At 44.6% G+C, this 18,680-nt stretch overlaps 2 protein-coding genes across 2 annotated transcripts; one reads left to right on the top strand and one right to left on the bottom strand.

The window, feature by feature from the left end:
- Positions 1-828: 828 nt before the first annotated feature.
- Positions 829-1,749, bottom strand: LOC137324842 (G-protein coupled receptor 15-like). Its single transcript, XM_067989567.1, has one exon. It carries the CDS (start codon positions 1,747-1,749, stop codon positions 829-831), a length of 921 nt encoding a protein of 306 aa, XP_067845668.1.
- A 5,086-nt stretch (positions 1,750-6,835) lies between these two features.
- Positions 6,836-13,986, top strand: LOC137324841 (transcriptional activator protein Pur-alpha-like; the record flags this gene model as incomplete). The annotated part of the gene is made up of 2 exons (XM_067989566.1): positions 6,836-7,567; positions 13,951-13,986. Coding segments are annotated over exons 1-2 (768 nt in total), but the record flags the coding sequence as incomplete, so codon positions are not given.
- Between the last annotated feature and the right edge of the window lie 4,694 nt (positions 13,987-18,680).

The raw sequence follows: 18,680 nt of genomic DNA, 5'->3' as shown, positions 1-18,680 counted from the left end.
CCAGGAAGTGAAAGGTACAACACTGAAATCATTTGTAAAAACAGTTATAGACAGCAAGATAAGAGAGAGTAAGAAATAATCAAATTAAATGAAAGAGACAGAAGGGAAAATTATAAAAACATTTTTAATGACCAAAAACCATTAAAATAAGGAGTAATGAGACTCCACATTTTTAGTTGTTTGACAGTCATTAAGACTGTTAAAATTTAGATTAGACCTGGTATTATTAAGCATACCTGTTTTGTGGCGATATTAGTTACTTTCCAGCTGGGCAGATGAGCAAGTTGGCGCTGGTCTATTGTTTCCACTGATTCCAGCCGGCAATATCCCTTTAATTCGAAGCTGTCATATCGCCGGCAAACCAGGTGGAGTCAGTTCCTGATTTCCACGTTTCACTGCACATGTGTGAACACTGGAACTTGCTCCTCGATTTCTCCACTAACATTGGTGGGCACTGTTGAGCTCACCATTCTTCTTAAAACAATTTCTAGGCCATTGTCTCCTTCTATCGCTCAGTGTCAATTTTTGTCTGATTCAGCGCCTTAGGGTGTTTTACTATGTTAAAGACACTATGTAAATGCAAGGTATTGTTATTGTTGTATTACTTGTAGGATTGTTTTTATGAGAATGTTTTATCTTACTGTCATTTCAAGATCATAGAAAAAGCTTCAATGCAATAAATATACAATGGATCATTTGTACAAATGATAAGTAGTAAGTGTTCTTAACTTGGCTTAAAAACTAAATACGATAAATTAAAGTCCTTCAGGAAACATTGACTCCCAGGGGCAGGTGGTGTCTTGGGAAAGAACGAGCAAGAATTGAATTCTAATGCTGGAAATTCCTCGGCTCTTCCCGGCATTTGATTGATCTGGCGATCCGAATGATGGGCCATTTCAAAACATACTGCAGATCCTTCCTGAAATTCGTCTGGGTCACTGCGTAAATAAAAGTGTTTGTGCAGCAGCTCAAGAGCTGCAGCATGAATCCAATCTCTTGTGCATAATAGGAAGCAGTGGAAAGAACGAAATTGTCAACAGCGATTCGTGTATATATAGAGCTGGCCATGAAGACCACCCACAGCACAATAAAATTACCCGACACGACAAACAGCAAAATGATGGAATTTTTCCGGCTCTCCATCTCCGAATCCTTCTGTCTCCCCCCACCGTGAGAGTCTCGGAATCGCCTGCGGGCTCTGTTGGCCACCAAGATGTGTCTGACGGTCAAAGTGTTGAGCAGCAGAATCAGAAAGAACGGGAGCCCTGGGGTTAGGACGTGATGGAGCGTCTGAAAGGCCATCCAGACTGGCGTGTAAAAAGCCCTGTTTGATATGTAGCAAAACCAGGAGTAATGCAGGAGGGTGTATCCATCTCCGAGGATAAAGTACCAGAACATGTTCTTCAAGCAGAAGAGGACCGTCAACGTTGCGATAATCACGGCTGCAGATTTCTCAGTGCAGTATTTGGGTTTCAGCTTTGGGCAGCAGATGGCCACGAATCGGTCAACGGTGAAAGCCACGGTGTACCAGACCGAGCAGTCAGTGACCGCGTATAGCAGGACGGCGTGGATATTGCACACTCTCAACGCCCGCACAAAACGAAACAGATTTGAGAAAACGACCGGGATCCGCCGCAGGATCAGGTCCAGGATGACAATCAGTAGGTCCGCTGTCGTCATCGCCATCAGGTAGCGGGTGACACATCTGGCCAGGCCGCACTTTCCCCGATATAGGACCACGAGCGTCATCACGTTCACTGGGTGCAGGCAAGGGAAGAGGAAATTAGACAGCAGGCTCAGAGCACTTTGAAGGAGCTCTTGTGCACAATTCTTCACTGGAATCCAATTATTTAATGGCGATGGGGTTTTACATAAAAGTGGGGAGATCATAGAATCATATCAACATACAGCCTAACTCCCCAAAGCCTTTCCACCATCTACAAGGCACAAGTCACGAGTGTGATGGAATACTCTCCACTTGCCTGGATGAGCGCAGCCCAACAACACTCCAGAAGCTCGACACCATCCAGGACAAAGCAGCCCGCTTGATTGGCACCCCATCCACCACCCTAAACATTCACTCCCTTCACCACCGGCGCACAGTGGCTGCAGTGTGTACCATCCACAGGATGCACTGCAGCAACTCGCCAAGGCTTCTTCGACAGCACCTCCCAAACCCGCGACCTCTACCACCTAGAAGGACAAGAGCAGCAGGCACATGGGAACAACACCACCTGCACGTTCCCCTCCAAGTCACACACCGTCCCGACTTGGAAATATATCGCCGTTCCTTCATCGTCGCAGGGTCAAAATCCTGGAACTCCCTTCTGAACAGCACTGTGGGAGAACCGTCACCACACGGACTGCAGCGGTTCAAGAAGGCGGCTCACCACCACCTTCTCAAGGGCAATTAGGGATGGGCAATAAATCCCGGCCTCGCCAGCAACGCCCACATCCCATGAATGAATAAAAACAAGCACAGGAGGAGACCATTTAGCCCATTGTGCCCATGCCAGCTCTTTGAAAGAGCTGTTCAAATAGTCCCACTCCCCTCTACTTTCCCCATAGCCCTGGAAATTTTTTCCTTCAAGTATTTATCCAATTCTCTTTTGAAAGTTACAATTGAATCTGCTTCCACCACCCTTTCAGGCAGTGCATTCCAGATCATTACAACTCGCTGCGTAAAAAAATGTTTCCTCCTGTCGTCTCTGGCTCTTTTGCCGATCACCTTAAATCTGTTTCCTCTGGTTATCACCCCTTCTGCCACTGGAACACGATAGGAACCCCTTCATAATTTTGATCACCTCTATTAAATCGCCACTTAAACTTCTCGGCTTGAAGGAGAACAATCCCAGCTTCTCCAGTCTCTCATATGAACAGACGAATTAAGAGCAGGAGTACGCCATTCGGCCCCTCGAGCCTGCTCTGCCATTTGATAAGATCATGGCTGACCTGATTGCGACCTCAACCCTACTTTCCCGTCTATCTGCTATAACCTTTGACTCCCTTGTTAATCAGGAATCTATCTAACTCAGCCTATCTAACTGAGTAAATCTCCTATTCATGGGAGATGAGGAGAATTTGTTTTACATTGATCGAGAAAGCCAAACAAAAGGCCTTGGAGAGGGTGCAGAGAAGATTTACCAGAATTATTCCAGGGATGTGGGACTTCAGTTATGTGGAGAAACTAGTGAATCTGTGATCGTTCTCCTTACAGCAGAGAAGGTACGGGTGTGAGTTAATAGAGGTTTCAAAATAATGAAGGAGTTTGATAGAGTAGATAGGGAGAAACTGTTTCCACTGGCAGGAGGGTTGGTAACCAGAGGATATAAATTTAAGGTAATTGGGAAAAGGACGAGAGGGGAGTTGAGGAGAATTTTATTCATGCAGCGAGTTGTTATGATCTGGAATGCACTGCCTGAAAGGGTGATGGAAGCAGATTCAATCGTGACTTTCAAAAGGGAACTGGATATATAATTGAAAAGGAAAAATTTGCAAGTCTATGAGGGTGGCGGGTGAGTGGCGGGAAGAGCAGGCGGGAGTTGGACTAATAGGATAGTCCCAAACGGAACAGGCGCAAAGGGACGATCGGCCTCCTTCTGTGCTGTAAGATTCTGTGACATTGGATAATGAAGTGGGAAATAAGGAAATGAACAGGAAAGAAAACAGAATGAAATGACCTTCATAAACAAATTCTTAAACAAAGAAGAGATTAATCAATAATGATATAAAAACTGCCCTGGTGATCCAGTGTGTAAAAGCATTACACAGTAGTGAGAAACTATGAGAATAAGATGGCCGGTGTTGAGTTCATAGTTGAGGTGGTGTCATTGTCCTCAGGGTAAATGGGCCTGGATTTTCTCCTGACCACTATTGGTAGGATCCATGTGGGAAACTGTTGGTGTGGAAGTGGGACAAGAGCAGAAGCAGGTTTGGCTGTGATGCCTTCAAGGCATGTCTGGGGTATGGTGGTGTAGTGGTTATGTTACTAGACTAGTAACCCAGAGACCTAGACTAGTAACCCAGAGACCTGGACTAGTAACCCAGAGACCTAGACGAGTAACCCAGAGACCTGGACTAGTAACCCAGAGACCTAGATTAGTAACCCAGAGACCTGGACTAGTAACCCAGAGACCTAGACTAGTAACCCAGAGGCCTGGACTAGTAACCCAGAGACCTAGACTAGTAACCCAGAGACCTAGACTAGTAATCCAGAGAACGTGAATTCAATTCCCAGTTTTAGAATTTGAATTCAGTTTCAAAAATCTGGAATCAGCAGTAACATAAAAACCCAACTGGTTCACTCATGTCCTTTCGGGAAGGAAACCTGTCGTCCTTACCCGGTCTGGCGTATATGTGACTCCACTCCCACACCAATATGGTTGACTCTTAACTGCCTCTGAATGGCCAAGCAAACCACTCAATTAAAGGAGAGAGCCCACCACCACCACCTTCTCAGGGTATCTAGGGTTGGGCAGTAAATGCCGGTCTTGCGTTTAATGAATAAAAATAAAAATGGTTCAACAACCCTTAAGCACTCACTGTCTCCCCCATGAAGCCTCGTCCCTGCAGGAGCTAGCAGAGTGTGGCTGTATTTTTGGAACAATACCACAGCAAGATGCTGCAACCTGAGGAGAGCAGAAAAGGGCAAACACTCATAAAATGCATTGGAAAACATAAAGGGTGGAACAGGATCAGGGAGATTGAAAAGAGAAGCAAAGAATCGACCGTGTCTCCCAGAGAAAACCTGAAACAAAATGAATTCAGTGGAGAGAGAGAGTCTTGAGTTGATTGAGGTCAGGACTGGATTTACCTGCAGATACATTAAGGCAAACACCATGAATTATCCAACACTCGAAACTCCTTATAATTAACAAGTGGACAGAAAGAATTAACAGGAATATCAACAGCAATGAGGATGGGTTTCGACTGGAAAAAGAAACAGTGCCAGTTAAACTTGATTTACAGAATGAATGGATGGATGTAGAGACTTACCCGGTACACCAAAGAAAGCAAGAACAGGGCAGTAATACCTTTCTATCTCATAAAGTATCCAATACATAATCTCACTTGTCCGTGAAAGGGAACACAACTCCCAGTTTGTGCTGGAGCAAAGTTCGACAGGTGCTATGATGTGACACGTCAAAAGGAATCTCCTATATATAGCGGAGGGAAGTGCTCCAGTGAGAGAATGAGGTTCACCAGTAAATTCCATTAATTACAGTCATTGAACAAACAGATTAAGTTAACCCCTTCACACTCAAATACTTTTAATATAACCAAGACTATTTACCGTGTGTTGATAGCTGTAAAGTGAACTCCACAACACCCCGAATACCATTTTATTGAGAGGAAGACGAGTAAATATGAAGCTCGCAGACTTATAGCTCTGTTGGGTTGTAGATGTAGCTTAATGTAGAGATTTCTAGGAGCTGTAATTTCAAACAATTTCGATACAGTAATCAGAGGGGTGCTTTACACTCAGGAATTACTGGTCACTAATATAGAAGGGATTTGAAATCAATTTCTCCAGCATGGGATAATCCAAAGTTCGCTCCTGTTTTCTCAACACAGTTTGCTGTTCAATGGATCCAGCCCAGAAATTGCAGCCAAACTATTATCGTGTGAAAGCTTAACACATCTGAAGTGGACCAATCTCAGCCTGCAATAAAAAGGGAGCATTATCCCACTCATTTTGAAATGTGTTGAATGGTTCGGTACCACACAGATTAGACTGGGATTAAAGCTCCCTCCACATTGTCCAGTCAAACACTTCAGGTCATTGACAGTGCAGATTAAATCCCATTAAATCCCCCACGACACTGTTTCCAAAAGCCCTCGAAACAGGAGCAACACAGGTGGCAGCCATGGCTCGATGGGCAGCACTCTCGCCTCTGAGTCAAAGGATCGTGGGTCTAAGCCCCACTCCGGATATTTGAGCTCATAATCTTGGCCAAAACTCCCTGTGCAGTACTGAGGAAGTGCTGCACTGTCGGAGGTGCTGTCTTTTGGATGAGATGTTTGCCCTCTCAGATAGACATAAAAGATCCTATGGCACTATTACTATGATACGGGTATGGTAGCATAGTGGTTATGTTACTGGACTGGTAATCCAGAGACATGATTTCAATGGGAATCAGGGGAAAAACTCTCCAGTGGCTGGAGTCATATCTACACAAAGGAAGATGGTAGTGGTTGTTGGAGGCCAATCATCTCAGCACCAGGACATTGCTGCAGGAGTTCCTCAGGGCAGTGTCCTCGGCCCAGCCAAGTTCAGCTGCTTCATCAATGACCTTCCCTCCATCATAAGGTCAGAAATGGGGATGTTCGCTGATGATTGTACAGTGTTCAGTTCTATTCGCAACCTCTCAGATAGTGAAGCATTCCGTGCCCGCATGCAGCAAGACCTGGACAACATCCAGGCTTGGGCTGATAAGTGGCACACAACTTTCGCGCCAGACAAGTGCCAGGCAATGACCATCTCCAACAAGAGCGAGTCTAACCAACTCCCCTTGACATTCAACGGCATTACCATCGCTGAATCCCCCACCATCAACATCCTGGGGGTCAACATTGACCAGAAACTTAACTAGACCAGCCACATAAATACTGTGGCTACAAGAGCAGGTCAGAGGCTGGGTATTCTGCGGTGAGTGACTCATCTCCTGACACCCCAAAGGCTTTCCACCATCTACAAGGCACAAGTCAGGAGTGTGATGGAATACTCTCCACTTGCCTGGATGAGTGTAGCTCCAATGACACTCAAGAAGCTCGACGCCATCCAGGACAAAGCAGCCCGCTTGATTGGCACCCCATTCACCGCCCTAAAAATAAAATGGCCGGCCTCCAGCAGCAGGAGACACAGGAGCTGGCCTCCAAGCGGGTGGACATACAGAACAAGTGCTTCTACCTGGACGTGAAGCAGAACGCCAAGGGCCGCTTCATCAAGATCGCCAAGGTGAGCGCTGGCGGCAACAAGAGCCGGCTGACCCTCCCCATAGCGGTGGCGGCCGAGTTCCGCGACTACCTCGGGGATTTCATCGAGCACTACGCGCAGCTGGGCCTCTCTGACTCGGACGCCGGCCTGAGCTCCGACGAGCCCGGCCGTGCGCTGAAGAGCGAGTTCCTGGTGCGGGAGAACCGCAAGTACGACATGGACCTGAAGGAGAACCAGCGAGGTGGCTTCCTGCGCATCCGCCAGACCTTAAATCGAGGCCCCGGCTTTGGGGGGACGCAAGGCCAGACCATCACCCTGCCGGCCCCAGGGCTCATCGAGTTCACGGATGCGCTGGCGAAGCTGATCGACGACTACGGCGTGGACGACGAGCCGTGCGGCCAGTCTGAGTTGCCCGAGGGCACATCCATCACCGTGGACAGCAAGCGCTTCTTCTTCGACGTGGGCTCCAACAAGTACGGCGTGTTCATGCGAGTGAGTGAGGTGAAGCCCTCTTACAGGAACTCCATCACCATCCCCTATAAAGCCTGGTCCAAGTTCGGCAGCACCTTCAGCAAGTACGCCGAGGAGATGAAGGAGTTCCGGGACAAACATCGGGACAAAAAGGAAAAAGCAGGAACTAAGTGTCACAAAACATATTTGAAAGTTCTTTATCTGAATGCACGTAGCATTCGTAACAAAATGGACGAGTTAACGGCACAAATAACTACTGTGGCTACAAGAGCAGGTCAGAGGCTGGGTATTCTGCGGTGAGTGACTCATCTCCTGACTCCCCAAAGTATGATCTTGTGGCCATTACAGAAACATGGCTGCAGTGTGACAACGACTGGGAATTAAATATGCCAGGGTATTTAACAATCAGGAAGGACAGGCAGGAAGGAAGGGGAGGTGGGGTGGCTATGTTAATAAAGGAAGGAATCACTGTAATACAGAGAAATGATATTGGGACAAAGGATCAGGACAATGAAACAGTTTGGGTAGAGATGAGGAATAATAAGGGGAAAAAAACATTAGTGGGCGTAGTATATAGGCCTCCTAATAGTTGCAACTCTGCTGGAAGAAGTATTAATCAGGAAATAGTCGGGGCATGTAATAAGGGAACAGCTATAATTATGGGGGATTTTAACTATCATATTAACTGGACAAATCAAATTGGGCAGGGCAGCCTTGAGGAAGAGTTTATTGAGTGTATTAGGGATGGATTTCTCGAGCAGTATGTTACTGATCCTACAAGGGGGCAAGCAACCTTGGACCTGGTCCTGTTTAATGAGCCAGGATTAATTAATAATGTCCTAGTGAAGGATCCCCTTGGAATGAGTGACCACAACATGGTTACATTCCATATCCAATTAGAGGGTGAGAAGGTTGGTTCTCAAACAAGCGTACTGAGCTTGAATAAAGGAGACTATGATGGTATGAGAGCGGAATTGATTCAAGTGGACTGGGAAAATAGATTAAAGGGTAGACGGTACATGAGCAGTGGTGTTCATTTAAGGAGTTATTTTACAACTTTCAAAACAAATATATTCCACTGAGGACAAAAGGGTGTAAAAAGAATGACAGCCATCCGTGGCTAAGTAAATAAATTAAGGATAGTATCCGACTAAAAACAAGGACATATAAGGTAGCCAAACTTAGTGGGAGGGTAGAAGATTGGGAAGTCTTCAAAAACAGCAAAAAGTAACAAAAGGATTGATTAAGAAAGGGAAGATAGATTATGAAAATAAATTAGCAAAAAATATAAAAACAGATAGCAAGAGATTCTATAGTTATATAAAAAGAAAAAGGGTGGCTAAGGCAAACGTAGGTCCCTTAGAGGATGAGACCGGGAAATTAATGGTGGGAAACATGGAGATGGCAAAAATGCTGAACAAATATTTTGTTTCAGTCTTTACGGTCGAGGACACTAAGAACATCCCAACACTGGACAAACAGGGGGCTCTAGGGAGGGAGGAGCTAAATACGATTAAAATCACTAAGGAATTGGTACTCAGTAAATTAATGGGACTTAAGGCGGATAAATGCCCTGGACCTGATGGCTTACATCCTAGGGTCTTGAGGGAAGTGGCAGTGGGGATTGTGGATGCTTTGGTAATAATTTTCCAAAATTCTCTGGACTCGGCAAAGGTCCCGGCAGATTGGAAAACTGCTAATGTAACACCCTTATTTAAAAAGGGTAGTAGGCAGAAGGCTGGAAATTATAGACCTGTTAGCCTAACATCTGTGGTGGGTAAAATTTTGGAGTCTATTATTAAGGAGACAGTAGCAGAACATTTGAATAAACATAATTTAATAGGACAAAGTCAGCATGGCTGACAAATTTGCTTGAGTTCTTTGAGGACATAACGTACAGGGTGGATAAAGGGGAACCAGTTGACGTGGTGTATTTAGACTTCCAGAAGGCATTTGACAAGGTGCCACATAAAAGATTATTGCTCAAGATAAAGAATCACTGGATTGGGGGTAATATTCTGACATGGGTGGAGGATTGGTTATCTAACAGGAAGCAGAGAGTTGGGATAAATGGTTCATTCTCGGACTGGCAACCTGTAGCCAGTGGTGTTCCGCAGGGGTCGGTGCTGGGTCCCCAACTCTTTACAATCTATATTGACGATTTGGAGGAGGGGACCAAGTGTAACATATCAAAGTTTGCAGTTGATACAAAGATGGGAGGGAAAGTAGAGAGTGAGGAGGACATAAAAAACCTACAAGGGGATATAGACAGGCTGGGTGAGTGGGCGGAGATTTGGCAGATGCAATACAATATTGGAAGATGTGAGGTTATGCACTTTGGCAGGAAAAATCAGAGAGCAAGTTATTATCTTGATGGCAAGAGACTGGAAAGTACTGCAGTACAAAGGGATCTGGGGGTCCTAGTGCAAGAAAATCAAAATTTAGTATGCAGGTGCAGCAGGTGATCAAGAAGGCCAACGGAATGTTGACGTTTATCGCTAGGGGGATAGAATATAAAAACAGGGAGGTATTGCTGCAGTTATATAAGGTATTGGTGAGACCGCACCTGGAATACTGCATACAGTTTTGGTCTCCATACTTAAGAAAAGACATACTTGCTCTCGAGGCAGTACAAAGAAGGTTCACTCGGTTAATCCCGGGGATGAGGGGGCGGACATATGAGGAGAGGTTGAGTAGATTGGGACTCTACTCATTGGAGTTCAGAAGAATGAGAGGCGATCTTATTGAAACATATAAGATTGTGAAGGGGCTTGATCGGGTGGATGCTGTGAGGATGTTCCCAAGGATGGGTGAAACTCGAACTAGGGGGCGTAATCTTAGAATAAGGGGCTGCTCCTTCAAAACTGAGATGAGGGGAAACTTCTTCACTCAGAGGGTGGTAGGTCTGTGGAATTTGCTGCCCCAGGAAGCTGTGGAAGCTGCGTCATTGAATAAATTTAAAACAGAAGTAGACAGTTTCCTAGAAGTAAAGGGAATTAGGGGTTACGGGGAGCGGGCAGGAAATTGGACATGAATTTAGATTTGAGGTTAGGATCAGATCAGCCATGATCTTATTAAATGGCGGAGCAGGCTTGAAGGGCCGATTGGCCTACTCCTGCTCCTATTTCTCATGTTCTTATGTTAAACATTCACTCCCCTCACCATCGGCGCACAGTGGCTGCAGTGTGTACCATCCATAGGATGCACTGCAGCAACTCGACAAAATGAAGGAACGGCAAAATACTTCCAAGTCTGGATGTTGTGTGACTTGGAGGAGAACCTGCAGGTGGTGTCCTTCCCATGTGCCTGCTGCCCTTGTCCTTCTAGGTGGTGGAGGTCGTGGGTTTGGGAGGTGCTGCTGAAGAAAACTTGGCGAGTTGCTGCAGTGCATCCTGTAGATTGTACACACTGCAGCCACGGTGCTCTGGTGGTGAAGGGAGTGGATGTTTAAGGTGGTTGATGAGGTGATGATCAAGTGGACTGTTTTGTTCTGGCTGGTGTCGAGCTTCTTGAGTGTTGTAGCTGCACCCATCCAGGCAAGTGGAGAGTATTCCAACACACCACTGGCTTGTGCTTTGCAGGTGGTGGAGAGGCTTTGGGATTTCAGGAAGTGAGTTACTCACTGCAAAATACCCAGCCTCTGACCTGCTCTAGTAGCCGCGGCATTTATGTGGCTGGTCTGGTTGAGTTTCTTGTCAATGGCGACCCTAGGATGTTGAAGGTGGGGGGCTTGGCAAAGGTAATGACATTGAATGTCAAAGGCAGGTGGTTGGACTCTCTCTTGTTGGAGATATTCATTGCCTGGCACTAGTGTGGCACGAATGTTACTTGCCATTTATCAGCCCAAGCCTGGATGTTGTCCAGGTCTTGCTGCATGTGGGAATGGACTGCTTCATTATCTGAGGAATTGTGAATGGAACTGAACACTGTGCAATCATCAGTGAACAGCCCCAGTTCTGACCTTATGTTGGAGGGAAGGTCATTGATGAAACAGCTAAATATAGTTGGACCTAGGACACTGCCCTGCGCAAGTCCTGCAGCGATGTCCTGGGGCTGAGATGATTGGCCTCCAACAACAACAACCCTTAGCTGAAGTTAACAGGAAGGAAAGTCAGGCGGGCTCCACAACAGATCCCTCTACCCCCGTCATCCACTCCCCCACCCAAGTTGAACTCACCCCGAGCTTTTTCTTGTACCCTGATTGCAATTGATTGTGGAAGAAAAAAATCAGTGATAAATACTCTACAATTTCAATAGCATTAATAGTAAAATAAAGAAATGGGCCCAAAGTACTTTGGTGAGATTAAAATGGGCAGGAAGAGAGGTTAAATGCGTTTAATCCGTGCCTGTTGCTACATGAAAGGCTGACATCTGCTGCTACATGCAGGAATAAAATGATATTATCATAAACAAAGTAAACCATAAACCCTGAAGATTGCTGTGAAATGAAGGCTGCAGATTGCATGCAGTTAGGGTTGATGTGTGGGTTTCAATTTGTCTAAGTGCGCAGATTAGTCCTCGGGCGCTGATATCAACTGCGAGAGATATCTCCCATTTCAATTCAAAGCTACAAGCCGCTCTCCAGCAGGCTATCAATTTAATCTGCATTTCAGACGCTGTGTGTGTCCCCCCACTCTTAATATTTGACTTTCTCTCAGTGTGCCTGCCTCATGTGTCTCCTGTACACTGTTGCATGGAGTTTGTGCCTTGGTCCATCTGCGATCATATTGCCTTAACCGCCTCATGATCTCAAGAGCAGGTAAGTGAGCAATACAAAGGAGAATGTGTTTGTACGAACAAAACCATCCCCCCTACCCTCGATATGCCAGTTTAGAAAACTAACAGGAAAGTAGGAATTATTAGTATGCAGTTAGGAAGGCAAATGGTATGTTGGCCTTTATTGCAAGAGGATTTGAGTACAGGAGCAAGGATGTCTTACTACAGTTATACAGGGCCTTGGTGAGACCACACCTGGAGTATTGTGTGCAGTTTTGGTCTCCTTACCTTAGAAAGGATTTACTTGCCATGGAGGGATTGCAGCGAAGGTTCACCAGACTGATTCCTGGGTTGGCAGGACTGTAGTATGAGGGGAGATCGGGTCAACTCAGCCTGTATTCACTCAAGTTTAGAAGAATGAGAGGGGATCTCATTGAAACACATAAAATTCTGACAGGGCTGGACAGACTGGATGCAGGTAGGATGTTTACCCTGGCTGGGGGTCCAGAACGAGGGGTCATAGTCTCAGGATACGGGGTAGGACATTTCGGACTGAGATGAGGAGAAATTTCTTCACTCAGAGGGTGGTGAACCTGTGGAATTCTCTACAACAGAAGGCAGTGGAGGCCAAGTCACTGAATATATTTCAGAAGGAGATAGCTAAATTTCTAGACACAAAAGGCATCAAGGGATATGGGGAGAGAGCGGGAATATGGTAAAACATTTTACAACCTCAGGATGTCCCAAATGCCAATGAAGTACTTTTAAAGTGTCGTCACCATTGTAAAGTAGGAAATGGAGTTGTTGACTAATCATAGCAATCAATCTCTATCAGTTAGTCCACAACAGACCCAGACATGAAGCAAGGAAAACCCACAGTGGTGGAAAGTTTTGGGAACCACAAGTCCAAAGGCACAGTTCCTCCCAAGCCTGCTACACTTACCACATGTCATGTCTCAAATTACTAGTACAGGCCCAACAGTGGCGTCAGTTAAGTTAGCATGGCAGCAGAAAGTCTGACGGCTTAAAAACATCCCTGAATATCATCCTACTGATACACAATGACAAGGGGTGAAGGTTTCCCATGCCTCCAGCAGCTAATCAGCTGTGGGTCAGTTGGTAACAATCTCGACTCTGATTCAGAAGTTTGGGTGTTAAAGGCCCACTCCAGAGACTTGAGCCCATAAATCAACCTCTCAGGTGAATGTAAAAGATCCCACGGCACTATTTCGAAGAATAGCTGGGGAGTTCTCCGTGGTGTCCTGGCCAATATTTATCCAGCAACTAAAGCAGATTATCTGGTCATTTTCCTTTGCTGTTTGTGGGACCTTGCTGTGTGCAAATTGGCTGCTGCGTTTCCCTACATTACAACAGTGACTAACTTCATAAAATACTTCATTGGCTGCAAAGCGCTTTGGAACGTCCTGAGGTTGTGAAAGATGCTATATAAATTAAAGTCTTTCTTTTTATCCTAATCAGTAACTGGAGGGCAGTGCACCTGATGGCCTCGATTTTAACTCCCCCCTCCCTCCCACCTGCACCCGGCCTGGCAGAAACCAGGCAGGGCAGCAGTTAAAATGGATGGGGGACTTCCCCATGCTAATCTGACACTGCATTTTAAATTGCATGCAGAAAGGACATCCACCCCAAGCCAGTGGGGTCCTCTTTAAATATCCAGTACGGATTCTGATGACATCGGGGCCTGAAGTGCCATTTTAACCTGCGGCCTGAGTGGGGGAGCAGTGGTGGCTTCCTCACCAGGCCAAACCTGCTGGGATCTAAGTCGAGGGCCAGGGATAGTGAGAGAGGGAGAGAGAGAGGGGGAGAGAGAGAAAAAGGGTGAGGGAGAGAGAGAGATAAAGAGAGAAAGAGGAAAAGAGAAAGAGAAAGAGAAAGAGTGTACTGGATACACAGCTTATAGAGAGAGAGAGAGAGAGAGAGACAGTGTATGTGAATACCATTCATAGAGAACTGTCCTTCCCACGGTGCTTGTGCCCACAAGACATTCGACAGATGAAGGCAGCCCCAGTACAGCATGTCCTGCTCTCAGATAACAGCTGTGTCACGGTCCCTGGTCAGTGTGTTTGTCCAGTGAGAGAATTCCTCAACTAACCCCTAGGGGGTGCTGTATACAGACAGTGATCACTCCTGGGATTGGGGACAGAGTCTGATCTCAGGGATCAGGAATCGGGATTAATAAACAGATGATTCTGCACCAGTCTCATCTACAAATTAGCTCAGATTTGCCTCGTAATGTTCAAAACCAGCCACTAAAAACTTCTGACGTTACTCTAAATATAACCTGCTGAAAGACAATAATATGTAACAGCTTTAATAAACCTTTTCCCAAACTCTTTCTCACAGCCTTTAGAAGGATGAGATTTAGGGTAAGAAAATAAGGAAAACTGGCCACATCAGAGAGGAAACAAGACCTGGATGACACAGAGACTGGATGGTTTGTACAGTGTAAGTGGATTTTCCTGTTACTGTCACAACAAAGGGTTGTTAGTCCTTCAACAATAATCTCGGGCCCGAGTGGTTCTTCAACAAGAAGTTTTAAGATTGATTTACAACAGTTTATAATATAACTGTCTTCAGATTACATTAAATGACAAGCAATTAGTTCAACCTGGTTCCCACGGATTCAAGATTGATCAGACTCAACCTCTGTAGGCTGCCTCTTGGCTATGGACTTCTGTCCGTCCTGAGAGCTTTAACCTTTGGGAGGGAGCATGCCCTATCTTTATACTATTCGGCTGCTTTGTTCTGCACATAACCATCTCTGTCCTTATCTGCTAGTTGTTAATTATCTCGTCGGGCTGACACCATGCTAACAACTCAAGATGAGCTGTTTTATCGAGTGTAACTAGTCTCCCCGACATTCATCACTGTTTTGTAAACTGTTATTGTTCTAAGGAATGCGTAGGTCCTTGGTTACCACACCCCTTATCTGGGTGCAGACTTTCTCATGACCTTGCCCCTCCCAGCATCGATCTCTTGGCTGGACACTTTGTGAGACAGGATACTTGACCATGCTAGTTATAAACCACTCTATCCTCTATGACATTGTCTGATTATTGTCTCAGTCCCATCGGTATACGTACTATCCTGCACTACAATGTGTCGTTACTGTCTCAGTTCCATATGGATACACTCTATCCTCTAATACTGTGTATCATTAATGCCTCAATCCCATAGTGATAAACTCTATCCTGTACTACAATGTATCATTAATGTCTAAAACACATAGGGATACGTTCTACCCTGTACTACAATGTGTCATTAATGTCTCAGTCCACTATGAATACACTCTATCCTGCACTACAATGTATCACTAATGTCTAAATCCTATTGGATTACACTCAACCCTGTTCTACAATTTATCATTAATGTCTCAATCCCATAGGGTTGCATTCTACCCTGTACTACAATGTATCATTATTATCTCAGTGCCATAGAACATCATAATATAAGAAATAGGAGGAGTAGGCCTTACGGCCCCTCGAGCCTGCTTCACCATTCAATAAGATCATGGCTGATCTTCAACCTCAACTCCACTTTCCCGCCCTATCCCCATATCTCTTGATTCCCTTTGGGTCCAAAAATCTATCGATCTCTGTCTTGAATCTACTCAATGACTAAGCATCCTCAGCCCTCTGGGGTAGGGAATTCCAAAGATTCACAACCCTCTGAGTGAAGACATTTTCCCTCATCTCGGTCCTAAATGGTCAACCCATTATCTTGAGACTATGACCCGTAGTTCTAGACTCTCCCACCAGGGGAAACAGCCTCTCAGTGTCCACTCTGTCAAGCCTGCTAAGAAACTCCAGAGAATATATTACCCATTCTACTCAATCTCTCCTCATAGGACAATCCTCTCATCCCAAGAATCAATCTAGTGAACCTTTGTTGCACCCCATCTAAGGCAAGTATATCCTTCCTTAGGTAAGGAGACCAAAACTATAGAAAGTACTACAAGTGTGGTCTCACCAAAACACTATATAATTGCAACCAGATTTCCTTACTCCTATAGTCCAATCCCCTTGCAATAAAGGCTAATATACCATTTGCTTTCCTCATTGCTTGGTGTACCTGCATGTTAACTTTCTGTGATTTGTGTACAAGGACACCCAAATCCCTCTGAATATCAACATTTACTAGTCTCTCACCTTTTAAAAAATATTCTGCTTTTATATTCTTCCTACCAAAGTGGATAATTTCAAATTTCCCCACATTATACTCCATCTGCCACCTTCTTTTCCAATCATTTAACCTGTCTATATCCTGTTATAGCCTCTTTGTGTCCTCCTCACAACTTACTTTCCCACTTAGCTTTGTATGATCAGCAAACTTGGATACATTAAACTCGGTCCCTTCATCGAAGTCATTGATATAGATTGTAAATAGCAGAGGCCCAAGCACTGATCCTGACGGCACCCCACTGGTTACAGCCTGTCAACCTGAAAATGACCTGTTATTCCCTACTCTGTTTTCTATCCATCAACCAATCCTCAATCCATGCTAATATATTATCCCCAATCCCATGAGCCCTAATCTTGTGTAACAACTTCTTGTGTTGCACCTTATCGAATGACTTTTGAAAATCCAAATATATTAAATCCACTGGTTCCCCCTTATCTACCCTGCCAGTTACATCCTCAAAAAACTCTAATAAGTTTGTCAAACATGATTTCTCTTTCATAAAACTGTGTTAACCCTGCCTAATCATATTATGATTTTCTAAGTGCCCTGTTACCACTTCCTCAATAATGGATTCTAGTATTTTCCCTATTATTGATGTCAGGCAAACTGGCCTGTAGTTCCCTGTTTTCCCTCGCCCTCCTTTCTTGAATAGCGGGCTTATATTTGCTACCTTTCAATCCATGGGGACCATTCTAGAATCTAGGGAATTCTGCAAGATCAAAACCAATGCATCCACTGTCTCTGCAAAAAACCTCTTTTAAAACCCTAGGGTGCAGGCCATCAGGTCCAGGGGATTTGTCGGCTTTTAGTCCCATTAATTTCTCATGTACTTTTTCTTTATTAATCTTAATTACTTTAAGTTCCTCACTCTCATTAGATCCTTGGTTCCCCACTATTTGTGATATGTTTTTTCTATCTTCTACTGTGAAGTCAGATACAAAATATTTGTTTAATATCTCTGCCATTTCTTTATTCCCCATTATAATTTCTCCTGTCTCTGCCTCTAAAAAAGCACGTTTACTTTCACTAATCTCTTCCTTTTTACATACATGTAAATCTGCTTTTATATTTCTTACTAGTTTACTCTCATTTTCTATTTTTCTCTCTCTTTCTCAATTTTTTGGTCATCCTTTGCTGATTTCTAAAACCCTCCCAATCCTCAGGCTTACCACTCTTCTTGGCAACATTGTAAGCTTCTTCTTTTAATCTAATACTATCCTAGCTATGGTTGGACCACTTTTCTCGTGGAGCTTTTGTTCCTTGAGGGAATGCATATTCATTGAGAATTATGAATTATTTCTTTAAATGTTCGCCATTGCTTATCTACCGTCATATCTTTTAATCCACTTTCCCAATCTTCCTTAGCCAATTCGACTCTCATACCGATGTACTTGGCTTTTGATTAAATTTAAGTCCCTAGTTTCGGACTTTACTACATCACTCTCAAACTCAATGTGAAATTCTATCATATTATGATCACTCTGCCCCAGAGGATCCTTTACTATAAGATTACTAATTAACCCTGTCTCATTACACAATACTAGATCTGAAATAACTTGTTCCCAAGTTGGTTCCTCGACATATTGTCCTAGAAAACTATGCCAGAATGCATTCCTGAACTCGTCCTCTAAACTGCTTTTGCTAATTTGATTTGCCCAGTCTATATGAAGATTAAAGTCCCCCATGATTATTGCATTACCTTTGTTGCATGCTGCTGTAATTTTCCGATTTATACTCTGTCCAACACTATAACTACTGTTAGGGGGCCTATAACCTACTCCCACCAGTGTTTTCTGCCCCTTGTTATTTCTTAGCTCCACCCGTACTGATTCTACATCCTGATTTTCAGAGCTAAGATCCTTTCTCACTACTGCCTTTATCTCATCCTTTATTATCAGGGCTACCCCCACCCCAACCCCCCACAACTTTTCCATTTTGCCTATCTTTTCTAAAAGTCAAGTACCCTGGAATATTTAGTTCCCAATCTTGGTCACCCTGCAACCACGGCTTTGCAATGGCTACTCGATCAAACCCATTCATCTCTGTTAGTGCCATTAATTCATTTAACTAATTCATTAGTTTAAAGCCCTATTTACAGCCCTAGTTATTCAATTCGGCAGGACACTGGTTCCAGCCCAGTGGAGCCCATCTCAACGGAACAGCTCCCTCTTTCCCCAGTCCTGGTGCCAGTGCCCCCTGAATTGAAACACCTGCCTCCCCCACCAGTCTTTCAGCCGTGCATTTAATCATCTGATCTGTTTGTCCCGATGCCAATTTGCGCGTGGCTCAGGTAGTAATCCAGAAATTATTACCTTTGAGGTTCTGCTTTTTAATTTAGACCCTAGCTCCTTAA

Source organism: Heptranchias perlo, chromosome 8, assembly GCF_035084215.1.
Source record: "Heptranchias perlo isolate sHepPer1 chromosome 8, sHepPer1.hap1, whole genome shotgun sequence".
NCBI lineage: Eukaryota > Metazoa > Chordata > Chondrichthyes > Hexanchiformes > Hexanchidae > Heptranchias > Heptranchias perlo.
Note: the sequence above shows the minus strand (reverse complement) of the source record. Positions and strands in the feature narration are given on the sequence as shown.